Source organism: Egretta garzetta, unplaced genomic scaffold (assembly GCF_000687185.1).
Source record: "Egretta garzetta isolate BGI_Z169 unplaced genomic scaffold, ASM68718v1 scaffold125, whole genome shotgun sequence".
Taxonomy (NCBI): domain Eukaryota; kingdom Metazoa; phylum Chordata; class Aves; order Pelecaniformes; family Ardeidae; genus Egretta; species Egretta garzetta.
In genome coordinates this window covers 2,893,069-2,917,773 of record NW_009259877.1, presented here as the reverse complement: position 1 = coordinate 2,917,773, position 24,705 = coordinate 2,893,069, and the positions used below count along the sequence as shown (strand labels likewise).

At 36.6% G+C, this 24,705-nt stretch overlaps 1 protein-coding gene across 8 annotated transcripts in view; it reads right to left on the bottom strand.

Moving 5' to 3' along the window:
• The window catches only part of STS (steroid sulfatase), a 111,734-nt gene that overhangs the window by 60,709 nt on the left and 26,320 nt on the right, over window positions 1–24,705 (bottom strand). For 6 of the 8 annotated variants that reach the window (XM_035895665.1, XM_035895667.1, XM_035895666.1 and 3 more), the window contains 4 exons: window positions 22,984–23,105; window positions 20,297–20,419; window positions 14,310–14,733; window positions 4,515–4,651 (listed from right to left, as the gene is read on the bottom strand). In XM_035895665.1, the coding sequence (XP_035751558.1) occupies window positions 4,515–4,651; window positions 14,310–14,733; window positions 20,297–20,419; window positions 22,984–23,105 (806 nt within the window). Of the gene's footprint in view, window positions 1–4,514; window positions 4,652–14,309; window positions 14,734–20,296; window positions 20,420–22,983; window positions 23,106–23,970; window positions 24,052–24,705 lie in introns of those variants that run through there. The other 2 variants (XM_035895671.1, XM_035895672.1) reach the window with 2 other exon arrangements.

Here is a 24,705-nt window from a genome sequence, read left to right as displayed (position 1 = left end):
CCTGGATGAAGTCCTGTGTAACATGCTCTAGGAGAACCTGCTTTAGCAGGAGGGTTGGACTAGATGATCTCCCGAGGTCCCTTCCAACCCTTGCAATTCTGTGATTCTGTGAAATGGCTTCAAGTTGCACCTGGGGAGGTTGAGATTGGACATTAGGAAAAAATTCTTCACCAAAAGGGTTGTCAATCATTGGAACAGGCTGCCCAGGGAAGTGGTTGAGTCCCCAGCCCTGGAGGTATTTGAAAGATGGGTAGATGAGGTGCTTAGGGACATGGTTTAGTGGTGGGATGGCAGTGTTAGGTTAACGGTTAGACCTGATGATCTTGAAGGTCTTTTCCAACCTAAACGATGCTATGATTCTAAGCCCTGTTCAACCTGACCTTGAACACTTCCAGGGAAGGGGGCATCCACAGTGTCTCTGGGCAACCTGGACCAGTGTTTCACCACCTTCATCGTAACCAATTTCTTCCTTATGTCCGATCAAAACCTACCCTCTTACTGTTTAAAACCACGGCCCCTTGTCCTGTCACTACATGCCCTTCTAAGAAGTTTCTCTCCATCTTTCTTATGAGCCCCCTTTATATATTGAAAGGCAGCAGTAAGTTCTCCCCAGAGCCTTCGCTTCTGCAGGCTAAACAACCCCAATTCTCTCAGCTTTTCTTCAGAGAAGTGTTCTAGCCTTCTGACCATTTTTGTGGCCCTCCTCTAGTCTTGCTCTAAAAGGTTCATATCTTTCTTGTGCTTGTGACCCCCAGAGCTGGATGCAGTACCCAGATGAGGTCTTAGGAGAGAGGAGTAGAGGAGGAGAATATCGTGAGAGTATCTTGTTTCTGTTTGCTTCAGTGAAGAGTTCCTTGGTTCCTCTAGACTGACTTTTAAAGGTTATGTCTGATTTTGTTTCAAAATATGAATTTACTTTAGTAAACAGCTTTTTTCTGTTCTTCAGTATCTCACAGGATCACAGAATGGTTGAGGTTGGAGGTGACTTCCAGAGGTCCAACCCTCCCTGCTCAAGCTGGGCTACTTGGAGTCCAGGACCATGTCCAGATGGCTTTTTAATATCTCCAAGAAGGGAGACTCCACCACCTCTCTGGGCAACCTGTGCCAGTGCTTGGTCACCCTCTCAGTAAAAAAGTGTTTCCTGATGTTCAGATGGAACATCCTGTGTTTCAGTTTCTGCCCATTGCTTCTTGTCACTGAGCATCAATGAGAGGAGCCTAGCCCCATCATCTTTGCAGCCTCCCTTCACGTATTTCTAAACTTTAATAAGACCCTCCCTCAGCCTTCTCTTCTCCAGGCTGAACAGAACTCTAGTCCCAGCTCTCTCAGCCTTTCCTCATAGGAGAGATGCTTCATTCCCTTAATCAACTTTGTGACCCTTTGCTGGACACTGTTCAGTAGCTCCATATCCCTCTTCTACTGAGGAGATACAAAGCTATTCTCTTCACATATAACTCTACCAAACTTTTAAAGATATTTCAAACACAAGTTACATGTAAGATGCATTGGGATTTATTTCCACTCATTTTCTTCTAATTAACTAACATCAAATGATGGAAATATTTTCTTGGCATAACTTGATCCTAAGGCAGGTCAAAAGATCATGGCAGAGAGGCAGTTAAGGGGGTTTTTTTCAGCTTGCAGGACATTCACGTAATAAAGATTTCCAGACAAGGCCCCCCACCCTGCAGTTACTTAGCTTGTGCCAGACTACAGCTTCTGAGACTTTTACACTTAAGCCATACAGTTGTGATTGTTCCACAGAGGATTAAGAACTGATATGTAGTTTTGCTACTGTTAACAGAACAATAAACAGCCATTTCCAAAAGTGCTGTTGAATTAGTTTGCCTTCACACAGCTTGCATGCAAGTCTACAGGGGGCTCCAAAACTCTTTGCAGTGATCTGTTTTGGATTAAATTAGAGTATTGCAATTTACCAGCAAAAGCAATTTCTGAACATCTACTTCTCTCTTCCTATACTCAGTCAGGAATGAAGGAAGGGAAGAAGGGAGGAAGGAAGAGAAGAATAATATTGTATTAATTAATTCATTCATTTATCATTTCTTTTTCCATTTTTAGACTGTAAGATTACTTCATCTGCTCTCATATGAATTATAATTAATAGCATTAATAAGGTGCTTAGCCTACATTGAAAGAAAATTAATGTTATTAGCCAGAGAATAACTCTCTAGGGCATGTCACATGCGGTGACATTATAACTGTTAATGCTTTAAACAGTGAATTCTGTTATACACGCATCAGTATGCAAAAGCAGTAGACATACATGGTCCCAAAAGCTTATCCAGAGACTTTGTATTTTGTATTTTTGACATGGACTGTAATCATACTCTTCAGTATTGGTTTAACAAGTCACAAACATGAAATACTCAAATGAGTATTTTATTCATGTGTCTTATAGGTTTTTCTCCTCCTTGGATGGAGATTGCCTTATAATTGAATTATTGCCCAATTAGGTAATTGATTCTCAATAAATAAACAAATGAAAATGGAGAACTGTCTCCTATTTAGAATTCTCAGTCTGAGTGGACTTTTCTGTCTTACTAGAAAGGCTGTTGCTTTTTCTCGTGCAAATGGCAGCTAAAGTCTTCTTTCTGATTCCAGCTGATCTCTCAAATCAGGAACAATGTTACATTTGCATTTCATGGTCCAGTCTTGATACAGCTTTTTCTTCATAGGTACTTGGCAGTCTGAAGTTCTACTTCTAACTTCTCTTCTACTCTTTTTTTTTTTTAGTCATCCACCAGAGTTTTCCACAATATTTCCCACCCAGCAGATAACACATTGTAAGTTTCTTTCAGAATTGAGTTGAAGTTGGTGTTTCTTTTCCTACCAGATGCCAAATAATTCTGATGATGTACTATAACGCACCTTTCCATGCACTCATTTTTTCTTCCTGTGCTTCTGCTGTCTTTAATCAGAAGGTTTTGCAGTACATTGTTATATCTGGGCTATTCTGTTCTTATTGCTTTTGCAAACTACATTCATCTATGTATAAATACTAATTTTTGTCTAGTGAATGACAAAACCTCCCTTTGTGGAAAGCTTATAGTTTTCACCTTTTCAGCCTTTCCATACAATTTTGTTTGATTTTTCTACTGTAACATCTTCAGAGGCATTCCAAGAAAATACTGGTTACTGACATCAGCAGTACAGTGAATAAATCTACTTTGTCTGACATAGCTGATGCATTAAGACTGGAATTTTCAGTGGAGGTTAATGGAAATAAGTACTCTCGTCAAATGAAAAAAAAAAGAGAAAAGCTATACTGTTCCTTCAGACTCCCTTGGAAATGTCAGCCATAACTTTTTTCATCATTGTAATAATGGAGGAGAAAGTAACAGAGGAACTAAACACATTTTCTACCTCCTGAAGCAAATACAAAATCTGTCAACAGAGAAGTCTTACAAGACATAAGTGAAACCAAGTAACCAGACCCCCAACTGAAAGAAAATTTGATGTTTATATACTAGTTTATGACAGATGAGGATCTGTCTCCTGATTAAGCTAGCTCCGCTGCCCCTGATGCTCCTGCGATGGATTGTAAAGAACAATACATGAGGTAATTTGTGTATCTCCTCTCTGAGTTTGTTCAAAATTCCTGTGTTATCACCACTAAATTTGTACCTCTGATTTATCCCAAGCTTTTTTAATAAAATGCTTCTTTTCTACATTTTGGGTTTTTGACACATCTCCTAAGAGCCTGTGGTCATTCTGGAAGAGAGCAGTGGTTTTCAACCTGTTAGCACCTCTGCATCATTAAATAGCCCGAAACAGCAGCACGTCAGTGGCCTTAGTTTCCAACTTGCTGTTTGAACCCCAGAGCCACTCTCCTGAAGAAGCAGCAAAATGTAATGGCAGCAGCAAATGACCAATTAGACTGGAATAAGCTAAGTGTCATGGAACAGAAATAGTAAAATCAGACATAGACAGTAAGACCAGCTAATGCTCAGTAGCTTATTCACAGTAGACTAGTCTGCATGAACAGAAGTGGACCTCACCTGAGTGACTTCGCTAATTCAGAGAACCTGCTAAAATAATTAGCAAATTACTTTCGCTAACAGTGCGTATGGTAGTCACTTTATTTGAAAATGTTTTGATATCAATATCATGTGATATTGATTCAAGTGATTACATTGTTTTATGAAGACAACCTGCAGAGGCCAGATGGCACCCAGAAGCTCATGGGATTGGATTCAACTACTCTGCTTCAAATGTCCACAGTTAAGCTGCCCATATCTCTACTAAATCCATACTGTATAGACTACCTTCATAGTCAAAGAAGAGAGCAGACATTTATAGGACACAATAAATTTGGTCATAAAGTAGATATTACAAGAGGTCAGATTATTGTGCCTTTCTTTCCCCCAAGTATAAAGGACAAGTATGTCAGATACACTGTAGACACCCAAATTGCAGAAGTCTGCATTTGGCAGACATGAATGCAAGTCTTCCATGAATTCCTTCCATTGATGTTAGAAGCAGATGTAACGTACCTACACTCCAGTCCATTTCCTCCACTGCATCTCCATATAAACCATGCTTGCTCTTTCCTCTGAATTTTTTTGAAGCATATAGAGCAGTATGGACATGAAGATAAGACAGGACAAGAAGAAATGGTGCATCAGTGTTCCTGGAAAAAAACAAAACAAAACAAAACAAAACCCCCGAACCCTTAGTATATTTTATAACAAAATTTCTACAAAGAAATCTTTCTACAGTAGAGCTCAAAAAAAACCCCAAACCCAAAACAAGAAGAGGAAGAGGAATACTGTAGCTGATTACAGGGTAATCCTGATCACACACACACACAGGGTAAAAATGTTATTCTTATCTGTATACTGGATTGAAAGCAAAAATAAACAACGAAATCTCACTAATTACTTTTTGTTATTTATATTGAAAGAGAACTTGTTTAAAGCCAGGAACCTAGAGATTTCTGGCTACAAGCACTTCTCTTCATTTTTCAAGTACATATTTAAAAGCCCGAATAAAATTGCTGTTCAAAACCATACCTTCGGAACTGCATGTGTACATGAAACACAATTACCTTCCTCACAAGGTCATATGGAAGCTGATCAACTAGACATTATGAGGACCAGGGTCAAACATACATACCATGAAATCATTGACTATGTCAAATATAGAAGTACTGCAGTAGTATTATAGTAGTACTATATAGTACTCCTTCTTTATCCTGGACTAAGGTATATGGGCAAATCTTCTCTTGTCATTTAATGCACTGTGTGTGTATGCATGTGATCAGTACGTAACACTACAAGTATGTTGTACCACAGAATAGGCAATCTCAAAGCACATAGTAATATAAAGAAGTATTTTTCCCCTCACATTAATGAACAGTCTCCATTGTCTTCAGTCTACTTCCTGAACTGATACAAAAGAAAAAGTGCAATAAATAGACTCTGTAAATTTTGCTGTTCATGTGATCTGTCAACACGATATATATGATCAGTTCCAGCAGGCTGTGAAAGCACAGCTCAAGTAAGAACTTTTTCTTATGCATTATTTATAGAACTTTACTTAAAATTGTGCAGTACTAGCCAAATTTACTGCTATATGCTCCAACAGCATTTGTAGTACATTTCGCATATTGTAAATATCAGTTGAATCACAAAACCACTATCCAGAAAACTTGCCTGTATCTCACCTTAAAGCACACAGATAATTACATAGTATTTTGGGCTTTATTTACCATATTTTCCCTTTGCCAGTCTATGGTGGATCATACCTGTGATTCACATCAACATTCAAGGGAGACTATATATTTCCTCATGCAGCTGATTTAAAGGGGGAAGGAACAACACAAACATGCACATACAAAATGTTTCTTTAGAATGAAAAAAAAATAAAATCTAACCTTTAGAATCTGAAAAAGTCATCTTTTAATAGAAAGGATTCATATGATATCAATACTTTACTCTTAAGGAAAAATAACTAGGTTTCATTTAGTATATTTATGATCCATTTTTCCTCTCTCCTGTGTTGGATCTGGTTTTGCGCAAGTTTCATGGTTAAAGTTTTCTTTTTCACTGGCAGAGGCAGCAGTACATAAACACTCACTTGATAAGTGTGTTTCTGACTGGGACTTTTTTTTCATAAAAGGTTTATCCTTTTTTTAAAAAAAATTACAGATTAAATAGACTATTTTTCATGTAGAAAATGGAAACAAAATTATTTTAATTTCCTTCAAATATTTGTGCATGTACCCTGTATTATCTTAGTATTATAAAGTACAGATTTTAAAAAATAAAGACAATGTTTTTCATAAAAGATACATTTTCCATGAAGTTGTGTTTGTTTCTATTTGAGAGATCATGTACATGAGTACCTTCCATTGCTGTAGCAACAAATAACACTAGACTTCTGAGTCAATTAAAAAGGCTGAAAATGTCGGCACTTCAAGTAAAAAAAGATGTATACTTTTAATATTTCATATGTATATTAATGTAACACTGACCTTTTTTTAAAGAACATTTCTTCAAGGCAGCTGATTTTTGTTTTACAACCTTCGTTTTTTACTGCATTGGATTATCTTTGACTTTTTCCTTAAACACAGTTCAGTGAATTGAGAGTAATCTACAAATTCTAGGGTAAAATACCACAAAAATCTACTTTATACTTATAATGGTGCAGGCACAATTTACTTCTCATGCAAACTGCCTTGTTCCAATGTCACAGAGATAGTGCATACTTCTAAGTCTGCCTTTATATTGCTAAAAGTGAGTATCAAAAGCCTCCACTTTAAGTGTTATTTTCAAGAGTTAACAACTCAGGTCTGCTTTTTTTTTTTTTTTTTTAAATTAAACTGACACAAAGATCTAACTTTCATGAAGAGTCATTGAATCAATGATTGATATGGAAGGGCACTACATCATTCTCTTCTTTGCAACTCAAATTGACAGGTTCTGATTGACAGCTCACTGTCAGGTGTAGAAGTGTCTCACCTATTAATATCCTATAAAAGATCACGGGCAGCTATTTATCTCCTGCCAAAACTCTTTGAGAAGAATCATAACTGACTACCTTTACCATGACCTTGAAAATGGAATGACAATATCAGCTAGTAGGCGGGAGAGAAATTTCACAATAACAACTTAACTTCTGAACCATTTCAGTAAACAGCTCCTTCAGAAATGTATTGCCACTGTCTTTTACACAGTCCAGTCCTGGTTTCAGCTGCAATAGAATTTATTTCCTTCCCAATAGCTGATATAGTGCCGTGTTTTGGATTTAGGATGAGAATAACGTTCATACCACACTGATGTTTTAGTGGTTGCTGAGCAGTGTTTACACTAAGTCAAGGAGTTTTCAGCTTCTCAGACTGCACTGTCAGCAAGGAGGCTGGGGGTTCACAGGAAGCTGGGAGGGGGCACAACCAGGACAGCTGACCCAAACTGGCCAAAAGGATATTCCATACCATATGATGTCATGCTGAACAAAAACTCTGGAGAGAGATGGCCAAGGGGGTGCAGCTGCTGCTCAGGAACTGGCTGGGCATCCGTCAGTGGGTGGTGAGCAATTGCATTGTGCATCACTTGTTCTGTATATTCTTTTACCATTATTATTATTAATTTCCCTTCCTTTTCTGCCCTATTAAATTGTTTTTATCTCAACACACAAGTTTTACCTTTTTTCCGATTCTCTCCCCCATCCCACCGTGGGGGGAGTGAGAGAAAGGTTGTCTGGTGTTTAGCTACCTGCTGGGTTAAACCACAAGATGTTCAAACACAGGGAACTTCAGTCTCAAAAGATCTGAGATTCACTTATTCAAATATTGTAAAAAATTTTATCCTAACAAGAATCATAGAGTCTTTTCAATTTACCAGAGAGATTACACATATCTGACATAAAACATCCTTTAATGTGTGCTTAACTGACCATGAAAACATCTAAAAGCATCATGTTGTTGGTGACTCCTCTATACTGCATAGTACTAGATTCTTATTTTTTAGTGTGAGGAGTCTCTACATTACTCAAGGATTCAGTTCAGGCTTAAGCTGTAAAGCACAACTTTAAAGTGGGTGAGAGAGCAAGTTACAGTTTTTCTTGCAACTTTGCTCTAACTTGCTGCATTGAAAACTCCTTGGGTACTTTTGTTTGCTTTTCTGTGCATTGTTCTTAATCTAAGACCACTGCAGGAGAGCACTGGGTGAGGCTCTGAATTTGTTGGCTTGCAGTTTTCAAATCAAACTAGGGTTTCAGGTACGATTCTGTACTGGAAATGAGATGGGAACATGACAGGGCTCCGTTTTACTTTTACTTTTTCACAATACATTCTAAATTAACCTTTAATATGATGGACAGTATGATCCTTCTGAACAACTTTTTTTTTTTCACTAGATGTGAAATTATCCTCACATTCTGTCATAAAGTAAAAACTTTTAACCCGTGAGACCACTACACCCTCTATACCAGTGGAGGTACTATGATTCACATCAGCTGATTATGAAAGCCAATATACTTGGCTTTGCCTGATTGGGGTAAACACTGTGCTGTGTTAAAATTGGGTTAACAATAGTGTCTGTAATCCCCAAAGTCTTATAAATTACAGCTAATTCACCCATAAGACTGAAATAACCTGCAAAGAACTATTTGAAATAGATATAGGGGTAGCCTGTACTTACCTCTTATAAGTACATATGACTTATTGAATGAAAATATGTGTGCTGGTTTTGGCTGGGATAGAGTTAATTTTCTTCACAGTAGCTAGCATGGGGCTCTGTTTTGGATCTGTGCTGAAAACAGCATTGATAACCCAGGGATGTTTTCGTTACTGCTGAGCAGGGCTACACAGAGTCAAGGCCTTTTCTGCTCCTCACCCCACCCCACCAGCAAGGAGGCTGGGGGTGCACAAGAAACTGGGAGGGGGCACGGATGGGACAGCTGACCCCAACTGACCAAAGAGCTATTGCAGACCATACGACATCATGCTCAGCATATAAAGCTGGGGGAAGAAGAAGGAAGGGGCGGGGACATTCGGAGTGATGGTGTTTGTCTTCCCAAGTCACCATTACGTGTGATAAAGCCCTGCTTTCCCAAAGATGGCTGAACACCTGCTTGCCAGTGGGAAGGAGTGAATGAATTCCTTTTTCTGCTTTGCTTGCATGTGCGGCTTTTGCTTTACCTATTAAACTGCCTTTATCTCAACCCATGAGTTTTCTCACTTTTACCCTTCCGATTCTCTCCTCCATCCACCTGGGGGGGGGCAGTGCATGGCTGTGTGGTGCTTTACTTGCCTGCTGGGGTTAAACCATGACAATAGGTCATTTTCACATAGTCACAGTACATCAGAGTCACAGCTAAGATGAAAGAAAACAAAAATGTTGCGGTATATAATCTGAAGATACGTTTTCAGCACAAATATGTAATAGTGCGTCGATACAGGCAGATGCAAGCCTAAATTTTCTTTTCCTGTAACTCTCTTTTTACTAAAAACATTCTTCTTATTCAATACCTCCCCAATGGATAAGTCCATTCAATGCTTATTCCCCATGACTCCCTCCTCTACTTCCAGATTAGATCACCAATTAGACAGTGCTCTTTTGTGACTGGACTGGCTGAATGCACTTCATTAAGCCTTGTTCCCGCAGAAGAGAAAGGTAAACCTTGGCCTAACTGTATCAAGGCAGGACTTTGTCCTACGAGCTGGATTTTGTTTTGTTCTGACAGCTGAAAGTGCTAGAATCCTTGCAAGCATGAATGAATTCATGAATGAATATTTCTGTCCTACTCTTTTAAAAGGAACACCTTAAAACACAGATCTCGTATTTTCCAAATTTTTCAAAATCAGAAAGAGAACTCTAGACCACTTGGGAGTAACTTACCAAAACTAAAAAAGGTGTTGAAAAAGGAATGAGAAAAGGAAAAAAATGTAAAAATATGAAAAATCTGACTTTCTAGAAGGTATTAAAAATAGGATGTGCTACTACTATATCATTTGTGAAATGATTCTTCCATGCAAATAGCTAAGATACTTTTGACATCTCTAATTTCATGCCTATTTTATCCTTTAAATTCTTGAGATACACAATTGATATATGTTTTTATTTACTTTGTATATAACCTTTTTCTCCCCTTCAGAAAGTACATTCTCATAAGCATGGGGAAAAAAATGAAATTTCTCACCTAATACAAATTATACTCATTACTAAAACCCTCTCCCTTGCAAAACTTTGGTGCCCAGAATACAGATACACTGCTTTTTAGGAGTGTTCCATTAAAAATGCAGTCTGACACTCATTGCAGAACTACTTAGGTCCTTAATCATTCTTAAATGACTAATATCTTCCATTTTCATATGGCCTTAAAGTATATGAATAAATATTTTAGCTCTTCTCTTCAAAAGGAACAAGCAGAGGGCTGAGAAAAAGGGATGTAGATCCAGTAGAGTTGTTATAGCTTATAATTTATTGCCCTTTTTTAAAATACTTGCACATATATATCATGTGCATACAAAAATACACAAACTCATCTCTATAATTTGTGTTTTGCTATAAACTATAGGGGATTTCGTAGGATTCATAAAAACACTTGATTTCAGAACTCCAGTACAACATGACAACTGCCTGATCTTAAGACCTCATGATATACGGAAAACCTCTAAACCACAGCCTGCTAGATTAGATGAAAATAAATTTGAATATGTGTTTTAATAGTGTTTCAAGGACTGAAATAGAATAGCTACAAAGAAAATAAAAAATGTATTAACTGATATCACAAAATTTTGAATATTATGGCTATGCAATCGATGACTGAAAAAGTAAATTGCATGAAAACTGTTCAACATCATCTTCATCATAGCTTTTGAATATAAAAATATTCGTATGCAAATATTGTTTTCCAGAACTTATTATTTCATTAGGATTTTTTAAATATTATTAATTGTGATCAGCTATCCAACATTGTCAGAGAGGTATTCTGTATAAGAGTGGCACTTTTGTCTTGTTAATGTCTGATACATTAAAAACAGGTCGCTGGCATTTTCCAAATTTGGACTGTCTGTGCAGCTGATCATTAACAGACATGCTGATGACATGAGTGACAACCACTTTGAACTTAACATGAAATAATTAGCATCCGTTTGATTTTCAAATATACTGTAATGCCCAGAGACTGTTTTGATAGGTTTACAATATGGACACGTACTTACTCTTGGGAAAAAGCAATTAGAATTAACGTACACTGAGCTGACCTGCCCACTTACAATTAGGGTAAGCAACTAAACTCGTGTGTGTTTTCATGCACTGGATCTGACACTTGTAACTGTATACTGCATATATTCTTCTCCAGTACCATTTCTGAGCACTGAATATTGTATTTGTTCTCTTTCAATCTACCTACAAACAAATGAAAACAGTAATACACATATCCTAGACTAAGGAAAAACAAATACGATATCATCCCTCCAAAAACCAGACCAAAGGAAGTATTACAGCACATAGCTATATGCTATGAAGAAATTATAAGAACAGTTGAAAAATACAAAATCTAATGATTATATATACTGTAGGAAGACAATAATGTTAAGAAGTCCATTGGCTGAACTGTGGAGAACTTATAAACGTAATATAGGTAATAGGTATAATAAACTTACATAGATAAAACATTTATGTTGTAATTGTTTTATATATATAACTATACATACATTCATATATATTTTATATAAATGTAGCACTAAAGGGCTATATAGGAAATACCAGTGCTGTTGAAGATTGGATCATATATTGATTGTAAAGATAATTAACCAATTAAAACATGCATGATAGCTAATGATTTTTAGTTTGGTGATAAAATGTATTAGGAACCAGTAAAGGCAAATGACTGAATTCCTCAAATTCAGGAGTTTGAACTCTGGTATACTTGTGTGTAGAGATTACTGGTGTATACGACTGAGTTTGCTACTTATTGTATTATTTAAACAAAAGTAGCCTGTATGACAAATCAAGTGTTGCGTCAAAGGTGTGGCTAAAGGAGGGCTGAGGGAGACTGCTTGCTGAAAGAAGTGGAACCACAAGGAACACTATGGACTTTCCAAAAACCTGGTGGTCCTTCACTTATGAGTGCCAGATGTCTGACTGCTGCTGCAACCTGGTTGCCTTTTGATGGCCATTCCCCTACAAATGGCCAAAGTCAGTACCTTAGTCATAAAAGCAATGGTCTACTGGTGCACTGGAGTTGACAGGTATGAACTATATAATGTCAGAAGCAGTGTGTCAAAGCAAATATTGATTTTTGACAGATCAGTGAACATTAATCTAATTACTCCTATCCTGAGAAGGAAGTTTTATGGTCATATACTTTGCATGTGAATTCACTACAGGGCACAGTTAAGATTGCTCGAATGCACTAATTGCTTCTCAAGACCTTAATGTGCTTGAATATTCTTTAATTTAACATTGACTCTGAATTGTCTGGGTTATAATTCTTACTGTAATTGCAACATTCCTGTAACAAAGTTTATTGTATATTACGAATATGTGCTATTAATCTTGACTTCAATTTAACAACACTTTTGTCTGGAAACTATATTGAGAACTGGAGCCAAGTGCCTAGCTGATGTAAAGCCACTTACCTCCAGCTGAGTCAACAAAGCTATGCTGACTTAGATGATACGTTGTTTTGCCAGCTCTAAACACTGCCTAAGCTGTATAATAACACTGCGCACATTATGAATATTAATAAAGTTAAAAGACTTACTAGTTTTCTAGCATTGATTTCCAACCTTGAACTTACTTGTTTTGGGGGTACCATTTTATTGTCATTGCATTGAAATCAATGGAACATTCAGAGATATCCAAAACATTAAGAACCACTATAGGCACATTACATACCTGTAAATCACGGAAGAATCTGCCAACATATAGTTAATGCACTCAAGAGTCTTAAAATCACTAAATGCTTGGCCACTAAGCAAATAACTTCTCTACAATTTTCAAAGGGGTGTGTGCATAGTAAACAAAATACTTCACTTTTAAATTAGTTAAAATGTAGATGAGAAGGTATCTTTATACCTATCACCACTGCCAAGTGGAAATAAAGATGGTTTAGTTTATTTATAAATACTCATGGGAATGTCGATTGTTGGGAAGACTTACTCACTTAAAGAAATTTGATAGAAAACCCATTTTATTTTGATATGATGAATAGAGATGGCTACATCAAGTATTTATAATGACAGAAATGATAGAAAAATTGCAGTATGAGATCAAGATTTTAAGTAAGTATTTTTTCTTGCTAACAGTCTTGATGACTACTGCCGCAGTCATTAAGTCTAGAAAATTTAGCCTCTGATTCTTTGGTATAAGTTTTCATACAGCAACGACAGCATGTGAATGTATTCACAGTAACTACCTGGTACACACTTTTCAGAATGGTAATTAAGGGACTTGTTATGTCTTAGAACATGTTTTTACTTTTGATTAACTATTTTTAGAAATGGTGCAACCTGTTTGAAAAGTGAGTGAGAAAAATACTTTGGCATATTTTTCAAGAAGTTAAATGGATGAAATTTTTTTTCTCCAAATGTATTTATGTACATTTCAGAACATAAAAATGTTTACTTTTATGATATATTCCCATTAAAAGCCCCGTAGGGACAATTCCGCCAAAGTAGCTAACTTTGCAAAAATGAAGAATGACTTAGGATGATTTTGTACATCCAACACTTAGATGACCCAACGTGATGGCTCTCAGAAAATCATTGCATTCAAAAAAACATTTATTTCCTAACTTTTATAAATCAAATCCTTTCAAAAATTAATCTGGCATAAAAGTGGAGGCATCTAAAGTGACAGTATCTTAAAAAAATTTGCCTTATGATTGCCATTTAGTGGATGCATCAAATCAATGATGAAGAACAACTTTCCATTCCATAAAAATAATGGATTATGACTCTGCATTGTGCTTTCACAAAATTAATTCACACAACAAAAGATTTTTCATATTTCAAGTTACATGGAATTCTCAAGAAGTAAAGTCCTAAAAAAGTTAGATATTTTTTGAAATTTTTTTCTGAAACATGTAAACATAAATAGGTTTAAATTTTTATAGAGAAAATTATGACACACCCGCTAGAAAAAAACCAGTCGCTTTCACTAAAAAGATTAACTTCAGTCATCTTTTAAAGGAAAAAAAATATTATAATATTTAATGACATATTCCTCATGCCCACCCATTCACATTTTTTTTCTACTTTTGTAGAAAAATTGTACTACATTTCGTAGTACATTGTGAAATGCTAGCATTTACTTATAACACAGTCAGAAACCTACCTTCCTATAAATTGCATGGCTTCCGTTGTCAGTCTTTGAGTAAGGTTCTTATAGGATAGTGGTTGCTGGATAATCTGATGGTCCCTCATTAAGAAGCAGTTCAAGTGTCGAAAATGGTAAAAGAAAAAGACCAAAACCGCAAGTGAAATAGTGGTTATAAACAAGCAGTAAGCCAGTGCTTGGAAAGGTACTTTGAGGATGCCAATGTACTGCACTATTGCCAAAGAAACCAGGGTGATTCCAGCGATTTGGATTGGGATGACAAGGGATTTCTGAACCCCTTTTAAAAATACGCTGCCTTGGCCAGGTTTGCAGTCTCTAAAATTGGTCACGGTAAGCCCATAAAAGTAATCAAATCCATGACTGAGGGGGTGGTGACAGAAGTCATTACTGCTTTCACAGTTCATCCCAAGATGCCATTTTCCTACAGAAAGAGAAGGACAGGGAGTATTTTTGTAGTTAAATCATCAAACTTATAAAGTGTGCTATTCCAAACTGTCACTATCTGACTGATATCCCCCACCCCCAGGATTTATTGTGTGGAGCCCTACTTTGTATCTAATCTTTCTTTATGCCTTCATCAAACACTTTTTTTCATGTCTGACTCTTCATTTTAGTTAGAAATCGTTTGGCACAGCTCCTGATGGAGACCATTAGATTCTGAGTGGGCTAGCAGGTCACTGAAGAACAACAGAGCCCTAACAGATAGCTAACTTTGAAAATGAAGCCTTTGTGCATGTGTAGTTAAGTAGTCATAAGAAAATACCATTTTGTTGCAGCTACTGCTTTCTTAGGAAGAGCCAATATGGAGTTACAAAATATCCTTTCTGAAATTTTTCTGGCAAATCATTCATATTTGATTAGCATAAAAAAAAAAAAAAGAAAAAAAGAAAAAAAGAAAAAACAACCAGGAAATAAATCAAGACGTCAGTTATTTAAATGATTGCAAAATCTCTGAAATTGCCAATCTCCCTCAGCATATGCTTATATATAGTATAGGAGATTATTTTTTATTTATTTATGTATTATACATATATAAATTACAAAAGAAACAACAGTAACAAGTAAATTACTACCAAATACTATCTCTCACTGCATTTTGTCTCACTAGGAAATCATTCTAATTCTGCAATAACACTGTGCACCAACAGATGCAAGAAAACAATGAGCCTGGTTTGCATTATAGTAGCATAACCAATGTTCATGCTGATTACAGTAAGTATTTGGACAATTCATTCTGTGACTCAGGCACAACCCCTTACCATATGCTTACGTATCACTTAGTGCAACAGATCTAACTGGTAGCTGTTATTTAAATTCAAATGCATAACTTAAAAAAATCTAAATTCAGTTAAGCCTATTGACATAAATTATGGCTAGAGCTATGCTCTTTGGTCTCAGCAAGGAAATGTCTTGAATATTGGACAAAACGTGTCACCCTTGAAAAAAGAGATGATAATATATACTGCTGGGCCAAATTTTATTTATTTTTTCTGAATCAAATACCTAAACATGACCAGCATAATTCAGGGGTTGTGATCTTAAAAGGAATAAAAAAAAACCCCAAAACCGCAAACCCAGTAAGTCCTCAACCCCATAACCTAGCCCAAAGCAAATTGAAATATTTTGTTCTAGAGACTTCAGGATACATATGGTAGAAAGTACATGAAAGGAATAAAGCATATATAGAATTTTCCCCTTTCCTGAACCATCACAGATTTTACACATCTGTAAGAAAGAGTTCCCATGCAGGCAGTCCTGAGCATCTCCTGGGTCATCCTGCACTTCTGCCTTTTGCAATGACAAATGCAGGTAACTGCAACACCAAAGAGGGTGAAGATGGGGGTCAGTTCTGATTTTTTGAAATAGTAGCTAGCAAATGGGCTTGATGTCATTATTTCTCTTTCACAAATGACAGAACTAAGGCATGGGATGGGAATGTCATGTGTCTAAGTTCACCTGCCAGCAAAGGTAGAGAAAAGTACCACGGAAATCTTGAGCCTGATTGAAGAGTTGAGCCTGAGTTGAGAGTCCAGTTCTCATATATCTCTTGATGGTCTTAGGTTAGAAATACCTTCTGTATATCATAGAAGCAGGCATAAAAGCATTTTCAGGTCTGCTTATGTTCCAGTGGAATGGAGACCTCTACACATCCCATCAGAAGTTTTCCCACTTATTGTCAGATGGCCTCCCTCACGTGGAGGTGGTATTCTGTTTTCCATGGGCAGGATGGCTCTACTCACTACTTTTGACGTGGTCCAGTGAATATTATTGTGGCCAATTACAAAATAGCAATGCAGACCACTATACTGAATTTTTAGATGTCATAATGGTGCCATAAAGGGCTAGCTAAGACTGCAACTCTGAATTTCATTCCCAGCAAGCAAAGACACGTATTTTGGAAAAGAAATGCTTTGGCGTTTTCTCTTAGATTTACATGACTGTCTTTATGGAATAATCATCAAGCCAGATGTGTAGGTCAGCATGAAACAACTCTCATCAATTTAGATAACTGAAATAAAGGTAGAGGCTTATAATAATGAATATAAATCTTAAAGCTTTAATTTTTGATTCTTTACTGTTATTTGTCAATCTCAAAGCACCTATAATTCAGTAAAAAAATATGAAAAGGAAACCCGAACAAATTAAATATACTTTTAAGGTCATTTATTATGATATAAAGAGTTTGTTTAAACTGGATCTCAGTAAAAACAGACATTGCAAGCCAGGACAGAAGACTTGCAACAACAAATCAGGTCAGGGGAAAATATAGGACCTATTTTTATCAAAAGGGTTTTAGCAAGCACAACAAATTTCTCAATGTCAAGATGAACTTGGGCCTCAAAAAAAGATCTGTTCAGAAACAACTTAAGGCAAACAAAGCAGAGAGCGGGTTAACTGGGAAAATCAACAGAAGAATGGAAAGACACAATTGCCATTCTCAAATGGCTGATGAGGTAGAGGGGTTTGATAGGTCCTGTGCTACTCTGAAAAAGCAAGTGATGACTGGGTCCACAATATACATTTTGTTTCATTCCTTGTGACAATAACCCCTGCCTTGAGCTAGCATTTCAACAGACTACTGTAATGTGCTTTACATTCTGGAGCCCTTCTGAATCTGAGAGCAGTGCAAAATGCTCTTTGCCAAGTGAAGCTTCATAGTATGGGCACTTCACACAAGCATCATACACATTAGCAGTCTTTACCAAGCTTTTGAGTGAAATTCATGCTGTTAACTGTAAATTATGAGTACCTTAATAGGTTGAGACCTAGGCTTTTTTCCTGCCACAATTAAGATTTCTGCAGAGCAAAAGCAATGCAATGAAAGGCATTGGAAGTGAGAGCCAAGTCCTATTCATACAAGAAACTTCATTTGGAACTCTGTTTTTCAGAACCCAGAATGCTGGAAAGGCTGCAAAAATCCACATTTTTCCCTCTTTTTCAGACAGTTGAAAAGGGAGCAATCTGAAAAATGAGTTGTGTATACTGATGTATTTCTTTTGGTATGGTTTTGTGCTCTTCAGATAAATGGTAAGATGTAAGATGTAGAGCAAGATGCAAACAAATATTTTGTGTGCTCAAAGAAATATATTTATAAGACACACACAGCAACAATAATATAAGTATGTATGCCTATATTGTTAATATGAACAGATTTTAAGCTCTTCTATTAATAACTGTTCTATTAATCCTGCTTCATAGACTCAACCAACCTTGTATTTCTCACTACTGTGATGATGTGTCCAAATATTATAAGAACTTGTTCTGGAAGAAAGATTCAAGTCCCAGTTTATTCATTAGTACTTTAAACTTTGGAGATAAGCTACACAGATGGATTTTAAACTTCTCTGGATGCTAGACAACACACAGGATAACAGAGCACAGCAGTAGTTAAAATAATACCTATCTACTTTCAGTGGAACTTTTGCATTATGAATAGCTATTTCCTACAAAACATCAACATTTCTTGCTACTCTCCAGGATGTTTAACTGGTGAAATATTACATATTCAATACATCTGTCTTTTTTGAGAAAACCTAGTTTTGTTGCAGATCTTCTGACTGTGTCTCTTCCTGCCAGATCTGTTGGATGTCACCTTCTTTGTGTCACAGGGGAAAAACAGTGCAGTAAAAAAGTGTATACATAAAATAGATTTATAGCTAAAATATATTTAGGGACGTATCAAGCAAGAGGAAGCATATATTCAGAGGAGGAAAAAAAAAAATCTAAAAAGAAAGGAAAACACATTTAGGAGAGAAAAAAATGTCCTTAGAGAGTAAAGGGGAGAGAAACTTGGCAAAAAAAGAAGTGACAGTAGAGGCTTGAGGACTGAAAGGCTTCAAATTACCCTTATGCCAATCCATCACTTGTGCAGGATTTGACAATTAATTGTTTGGGAACTGCTGAGTTAGACTGAACCAAGCAAAGACTCCCTGACCTAGACCAATATGATGTGATAAGAATACCAGCAGAGGCAGCAAATAGGCTGGTTGGGAATGAGAGTCTGTCTATCTAGTCTTCAAATCTACATAATTTTTCTTTTTGTCATTTACATATACTTTATCCTTAATTTTAATGCACTTCTTGATTTTTGGAAGCCTTCATTATACACTAAGGATATGGTAATAGTACATCTTATGGTTTCATAGCTATCATTCAGGCCACTTGGAAGAATTGTTCATTAAGCATCATGGAGATAACGTCTGGAGATCTAAGTGGCAAGCTGTCATGTTGCATTGAAAGTAGTTAAAAAAAGAACATTAACTAGGTCAGTCCCAGAAAATGAGTTGTATTACAGTGCTTGGTACAAACAGAAAAATTACTTTTTTGCAGTCTTTAACTGAATATGGAGCAATAGGAATTAACTCGATGACGAATGTGATTAATTATGAATGGCCTTTTTGCACTATGGTTCAAATACACCTGCATTAAATATACTTTTGTTAAGATCTTCTTGTTTTCTGTTCTGAATCTGTCAGAACATAAGGGGGTTTACACTTTCTAAGACTGGGTTATAGCTAAGCAGGATTTTTTTAGTTAGGAACATCAACAGTAGTTACCTATATAATAGGGATATTTTTTGAACAGTGGTGTGAAATATTAGCCTTGCTAAACAGCATGATTTTTAAACAAAAATTACTCCCAAAATTGCAAGCTTTTGTTAGATTTAAAAATCAAATCGGGTGCATCCAGCTTCTAAAAGAATGTAGTAATGTTCCAGTATGATGTTCTCTAAACAACTACCTCCTGGCAATTCCAGTACAGAAAAGTACATTATGCAATACAGGTTGTAATTCACAAAAATCTTCTAAAATGTAAGCAGCGTGGAGTAAGTCAGTGGCCAAATTAGGAAAAAAAAAAAAAAATCACATTATTTAAATGCTATACCTTTTTAACATTCACCTGGTGGGTTTTCTTTTACCCATCACAGGGTATTTATGCTGCAGTTAGTTGTCTGAACTGTCTTTATAATGACAAACACATTTTTGTATTAAACATCTACCACAGGATGAGACAAATTTCCTAGAAATGCCCCTGTCTGTCTGATGACTAAAAAGAGAATCCAGATGGTAATCCTGGTACTACATTATCTACTTCATGGATATTTGCAAACTGGTGAAATGAATCCCACCCCACTATGCTGACTTGTACCCTGCAATCGATCCCTCATTGTCTCTCTGTTGTAATCAAACTCCTATTTATACTGAAAACTTTTCAAGAGCTTGACTAATTTTCAATTTGTTCATCATGTTTCTTCAGTACCTTGCACAATGAGACTGTAACTACAAAAATGAATTAGACATACTTACCTGATTAGTGTTTCACATATGCATGGGAATGTGCTCAGCTTTGTGCCAGAAAATATAAACTCATTATGCTGTGGGGGTAAAAAGCTTAATGCAGACCTCTAATAGCCTATATGGAAAGCTAATGTTCTTTTGATTGAAATGAATGGAAAATAACACTGGGTATGTATGCAATTTTACCTATTAGAGCTGTTGCATAACCTCTCTGCTTCAGGAGTTTGGAAGAAGTTATTTCTTCAGAAGGAAGTCCCCCCGAAGAGGCGGAAAATAAGAAGACACCAACTCGTGAGAAGGCAGCCATTCCTAAATACAATGACAATGAATGAGACTTGGATAATGTAATGAAAAAACTTCCATTCATTCTTTCTGCATGCACTTTTTTGTTTTAGGTGGTATCACTTAAATGATGTATTACCATCAGATGCTAACTGTTGCAAGTGGCAGATACGATCATCCATTTAGCTGAGTGAGGTCTTTTCTGTATTGACACCAGAAATTGAGAAGTGGAGAAAAAAATTTCTGCTTATAACTGTGGGTCCAGCCATCACATAAACAGCTGCAGCCCCTTCTGTACATGTTGTAAAGTATAACATATCTGAAAGAAGCTGAGCTTGTGTAATTTATTTGTCTTGTACATGGGGAAGGAATGGAGCTGAGGACTAAGCAAGTTCTACTCTCAGAACTTCCACTTTCCTCAGACATGGTTTTCTACATGACTTTAAGTTTATTTGAGAGAAAGGAGTTGAAGTAGTGCAGTATTACAGTTGGGCATATAAATGACATGAAGACAAAAAAAAGAGCAAGAGAGACTCTGATTCTAGAAACAGCGTGGCTAGAGCATTCAGCTTTGATGGGAGAGGACCAGTGCTCCAATGGCATGAAGACAGGATTCAATGCACACAGAGTGCATTAAAGCAGCATCAGGTATCAGTTAACAAGACAACATCTAAATAAGGCACAGTAATTTCTATATACTGAGAGTCTGAGGAACACAAACTTGAGCTTATAAACTGCTCTCAGGATGAGGAACTTGAGAGCTCAGGTTCATGAAAATTAGATTACTAGGATTCCAGATGAGAGCTGGCTCTGAGTATACACAGACAGAACACAGAATATCTATGCAAATCTGTGCAGCCTTCTCCAGGAAGTCTGAATTATGCAACTGGATGACTGCAGTGCCAAAGTTACTTGACTGATGTAGACAACCAGAATCTTCCCTCAGGTATTCCTTGTGGTTAGATGAGAAAAAGACTCGTTAGACTGGTTTATTAAAGAGAGCTCAACCTACTCTTCAAATGTTAATTTCAGTTTTTGACTCCAGATAGCTTTATTGATCAACAGTTTAGGTAGTTTTAGTCATCTATACATATCTATACTTTATTTTATTTATATTTATTTTTATGTACTTCCATCTCTTGTAATTGAAGTCAGTGTAATTCCCTTAAGTTACCAGAATGAAAGTATAGAACCATGATTTGACGATTTTTTTTCATTGTTAAGCTTCTCTGAGTCTGTGTCTCATCAAATACTGCATTTTGGAATATTTTTCTTCAGCTGTATTAGCAGGAGTTTTAAATTTCTAACATTTTATTCCATATTGTGTAGTATAGTATTTTCTATAATAATCCTTTACTAGATCTTCACCAATGTTTGGAAGTAGTCCATATTTAGCAATTCTGTAATTTAATTATGACAAAGTTCAATTTTTGTATCTATATGGAAATGATTAGGTATGACTGAGAGCAGATCAGTTAAGAAAAAGATCAGTTCAAATACTAATTTTTCAGAAATAAGAACAAGAATCATAATGGAAAGTGACCTGTGGCTTTACCTATAGTAAATATTAATAGCTATATAGCTGTAACAGGTATATAAAATTTTCCTTTGCAGCTGAATGTAATGGAAAATTTAGCAAGTTATATTAGCTGGCACTTTTGCAGTAGCTTGTTACTTGATTTGAATGAGCATGAACATATCAAGTAGGCTCCAGAGTCTTGCTTTGCTTTCATTCCCAGAAGCAAGGACAGAATGTTTTATCACTAATGAACAAGTGATCTGATTAATGTATAATGATCCTTGCTAAAAATGATGTTAAGGGAATGTTAAAGTTGCATGTCTAAGCACTGAGGGACTCAGTCCCAGCACACTAAAATAAACAGACTGGATCTTTACTGACTCAAATGGGCTTTGGATCAGGTACTTTAAAAGTAAGAAGCTATTAAATGCATGTATTCATAGGATACTTAACACCGTGTATGGGTAGATATGGAACAAAAATACTTGGAAAGAAGGGAGATTTTTTGCTTTCCTCTTCCCAGCTTTAAGGGCTGCTGGAATACCTTAATGAACTGTCCTACTCCCCTCCCCTGAAAAAATAATTTCTCTAAACCAAAAGGTTTTGTAGAAACAGAAATGTCTGAGCAGAAGGACTCACACTGGGTTCTTCCACCACATCTTTCTAGATGCATCTCTGTGATGTTCAACACTCAGGCTGCCCACCAATGTCCTGGGAGCAGCCTGAATGCAACTGGGAAGGCAGGTGAAGAGCCACAAGCATTTGGACTGTGAAGGAAGTAGCTGGAATTTGTCTGCTCCTTACATTAAATAACCACAATCAGATTTTGTCTTCAGTATTTAAAAAAAAAAAATCTTTTTCTCAATAAAAAAGCTTTATTTTTGTGTTCACTCTTCTGAAACCTGAAAATTTCCCTTATATATGGAAGATTTTAAATGTTGACCAGCTCCGCTGAGCTTGATTAGTCACTGAAATGAGTACCTAACCTGGTAACGATAAAGATATCAAGAAAGGCTAGGGAGAAAAAATACATACAGTTTACTGTAAATAAAATAAAGTAATGGGATTTTACCTGATCTGATAGGATATCGTCCTGTTAAGAAAGCTGCCCTGCTTGGAGTACAAAGTGGGGATGCTGCTATATGCTGAGTAAGTGTCACTCCTTCCTCTGCTAGCCTGTCAATATTAGGGGTTCTAGAGAAACATAAGCAGCAAAAAAAAACCACAAAGATGATTATTTGGAAATGAACATGGTGAGATCAAGGCATCCAAGGCAAAAACTATCACGAAAATCAAGGTATAACTGACCGTATCCAAATTAATCAAAACCATAGTGATGTTGCAATTCTAAATAATATGTCAAATATTTTTACATTAGGTGTCAACATTGAACTGAGACACTGTGGCATTGTGCCAAAAATCTTCCTCCCTGCCCCCCTCCCCTCCATCTACTCTTCATAGCCAGTACTAAACTCTGACACCTGGATGTGTTGTATTGCAACCCTTTTTCATGTATTCCTTGACCCAGAACTATAACTTTCCTACTTACATGGCCTTTCTGCTTCAGCAATGGGGAAAGACTGAAGTGCTTCCTTACCTCCTACTTGGTGTCACTTCTCTATTTCCCCAGCAGAAGTTTTTTGGGGTAGGAGTAATGTCGTGTGGTGGTATTACTTATTAGGAGAGATTCAAATGGTCATGACTCTGTGTTAGGCTCCATATTAATGATGTTTACATGTCTGACATGACTATGTCTGCGATATTAGACCCAAGAACACATCCAAGTTTCCATATCTACATGGGAAACTTGCCTGTGATCTGACTCATCATGCAGATGAAAACTGGCTCCTGGAGGAAGAAGTCCTGTGCCCTTGGTTCTACAGAAAGAAAACTAGGAATGCAGACTGGTCAGGAGCAGCAGCATGCTCCAAGAGGTCCCTGATCTGGGAGATTAATGACCATGACCTCAAGGCATAGTAGTGCTTCCATCATTTAAGTCTGAAGAGTCAAAAACATCAGTTTTCCAACAGATGACTTTGCTATCTATAACATCACCTACTGATAACAAGCAGTATGCTGAAATTTCTTCATACTCCAAAAGCCTAATTCCGAATTTTCACATCAGAGAATATAGATCTTGGAGGAATTCTGGGAGGGGAGTGATCCAAGCATCGGTGTTGTATATACTTTTTTCCTGTTTAAAAATAGAAGCTGTAACTTGAGTGATTTTCGTTGAGTTTGAGTTATGAGGAGTTAGGAAGAAGAGCATTTAATGACTGACAGGACAATGCTTTTAGTCTGAATGTTGTATTTAACTTGATCAAAGACTGCACCACTGAGACACAATGACTAAGTACAACTTGAGCTGTTTACACAACCATCATAGCAAAGCTGGTAGTAAGGATCATGCTGGGGAACACTGCTAAATTACTCAGGTATATTAACATTTGTTTTAATGAATTTATTGACTGAAGCATGAAGATCAATGAAACAAAAGACCAGGTTGGATGGGGCTCTGAGCAACATTATCTAGTTAACAGTGTCCCTGCTCACTGCAGGAGGGTTGGACTAGATGACCTCTAGGGGTCCCTTCCAACCCAAAACATTCTATGAGTCTATGAAAAAAATTGCATTTTATTTCCAGTTGGTTAGTGACAAGCTTGTCTCAAATCATGAGTGCTTCAAAATGTGCTTAATTCATAGTATTTGCATCATGTACATTTTAAAAGAAAATTGTTGATTATACCTTGCTTCTCTAGACCTACCCTTATGTGGCTGGTTGCTCAATTCTCTG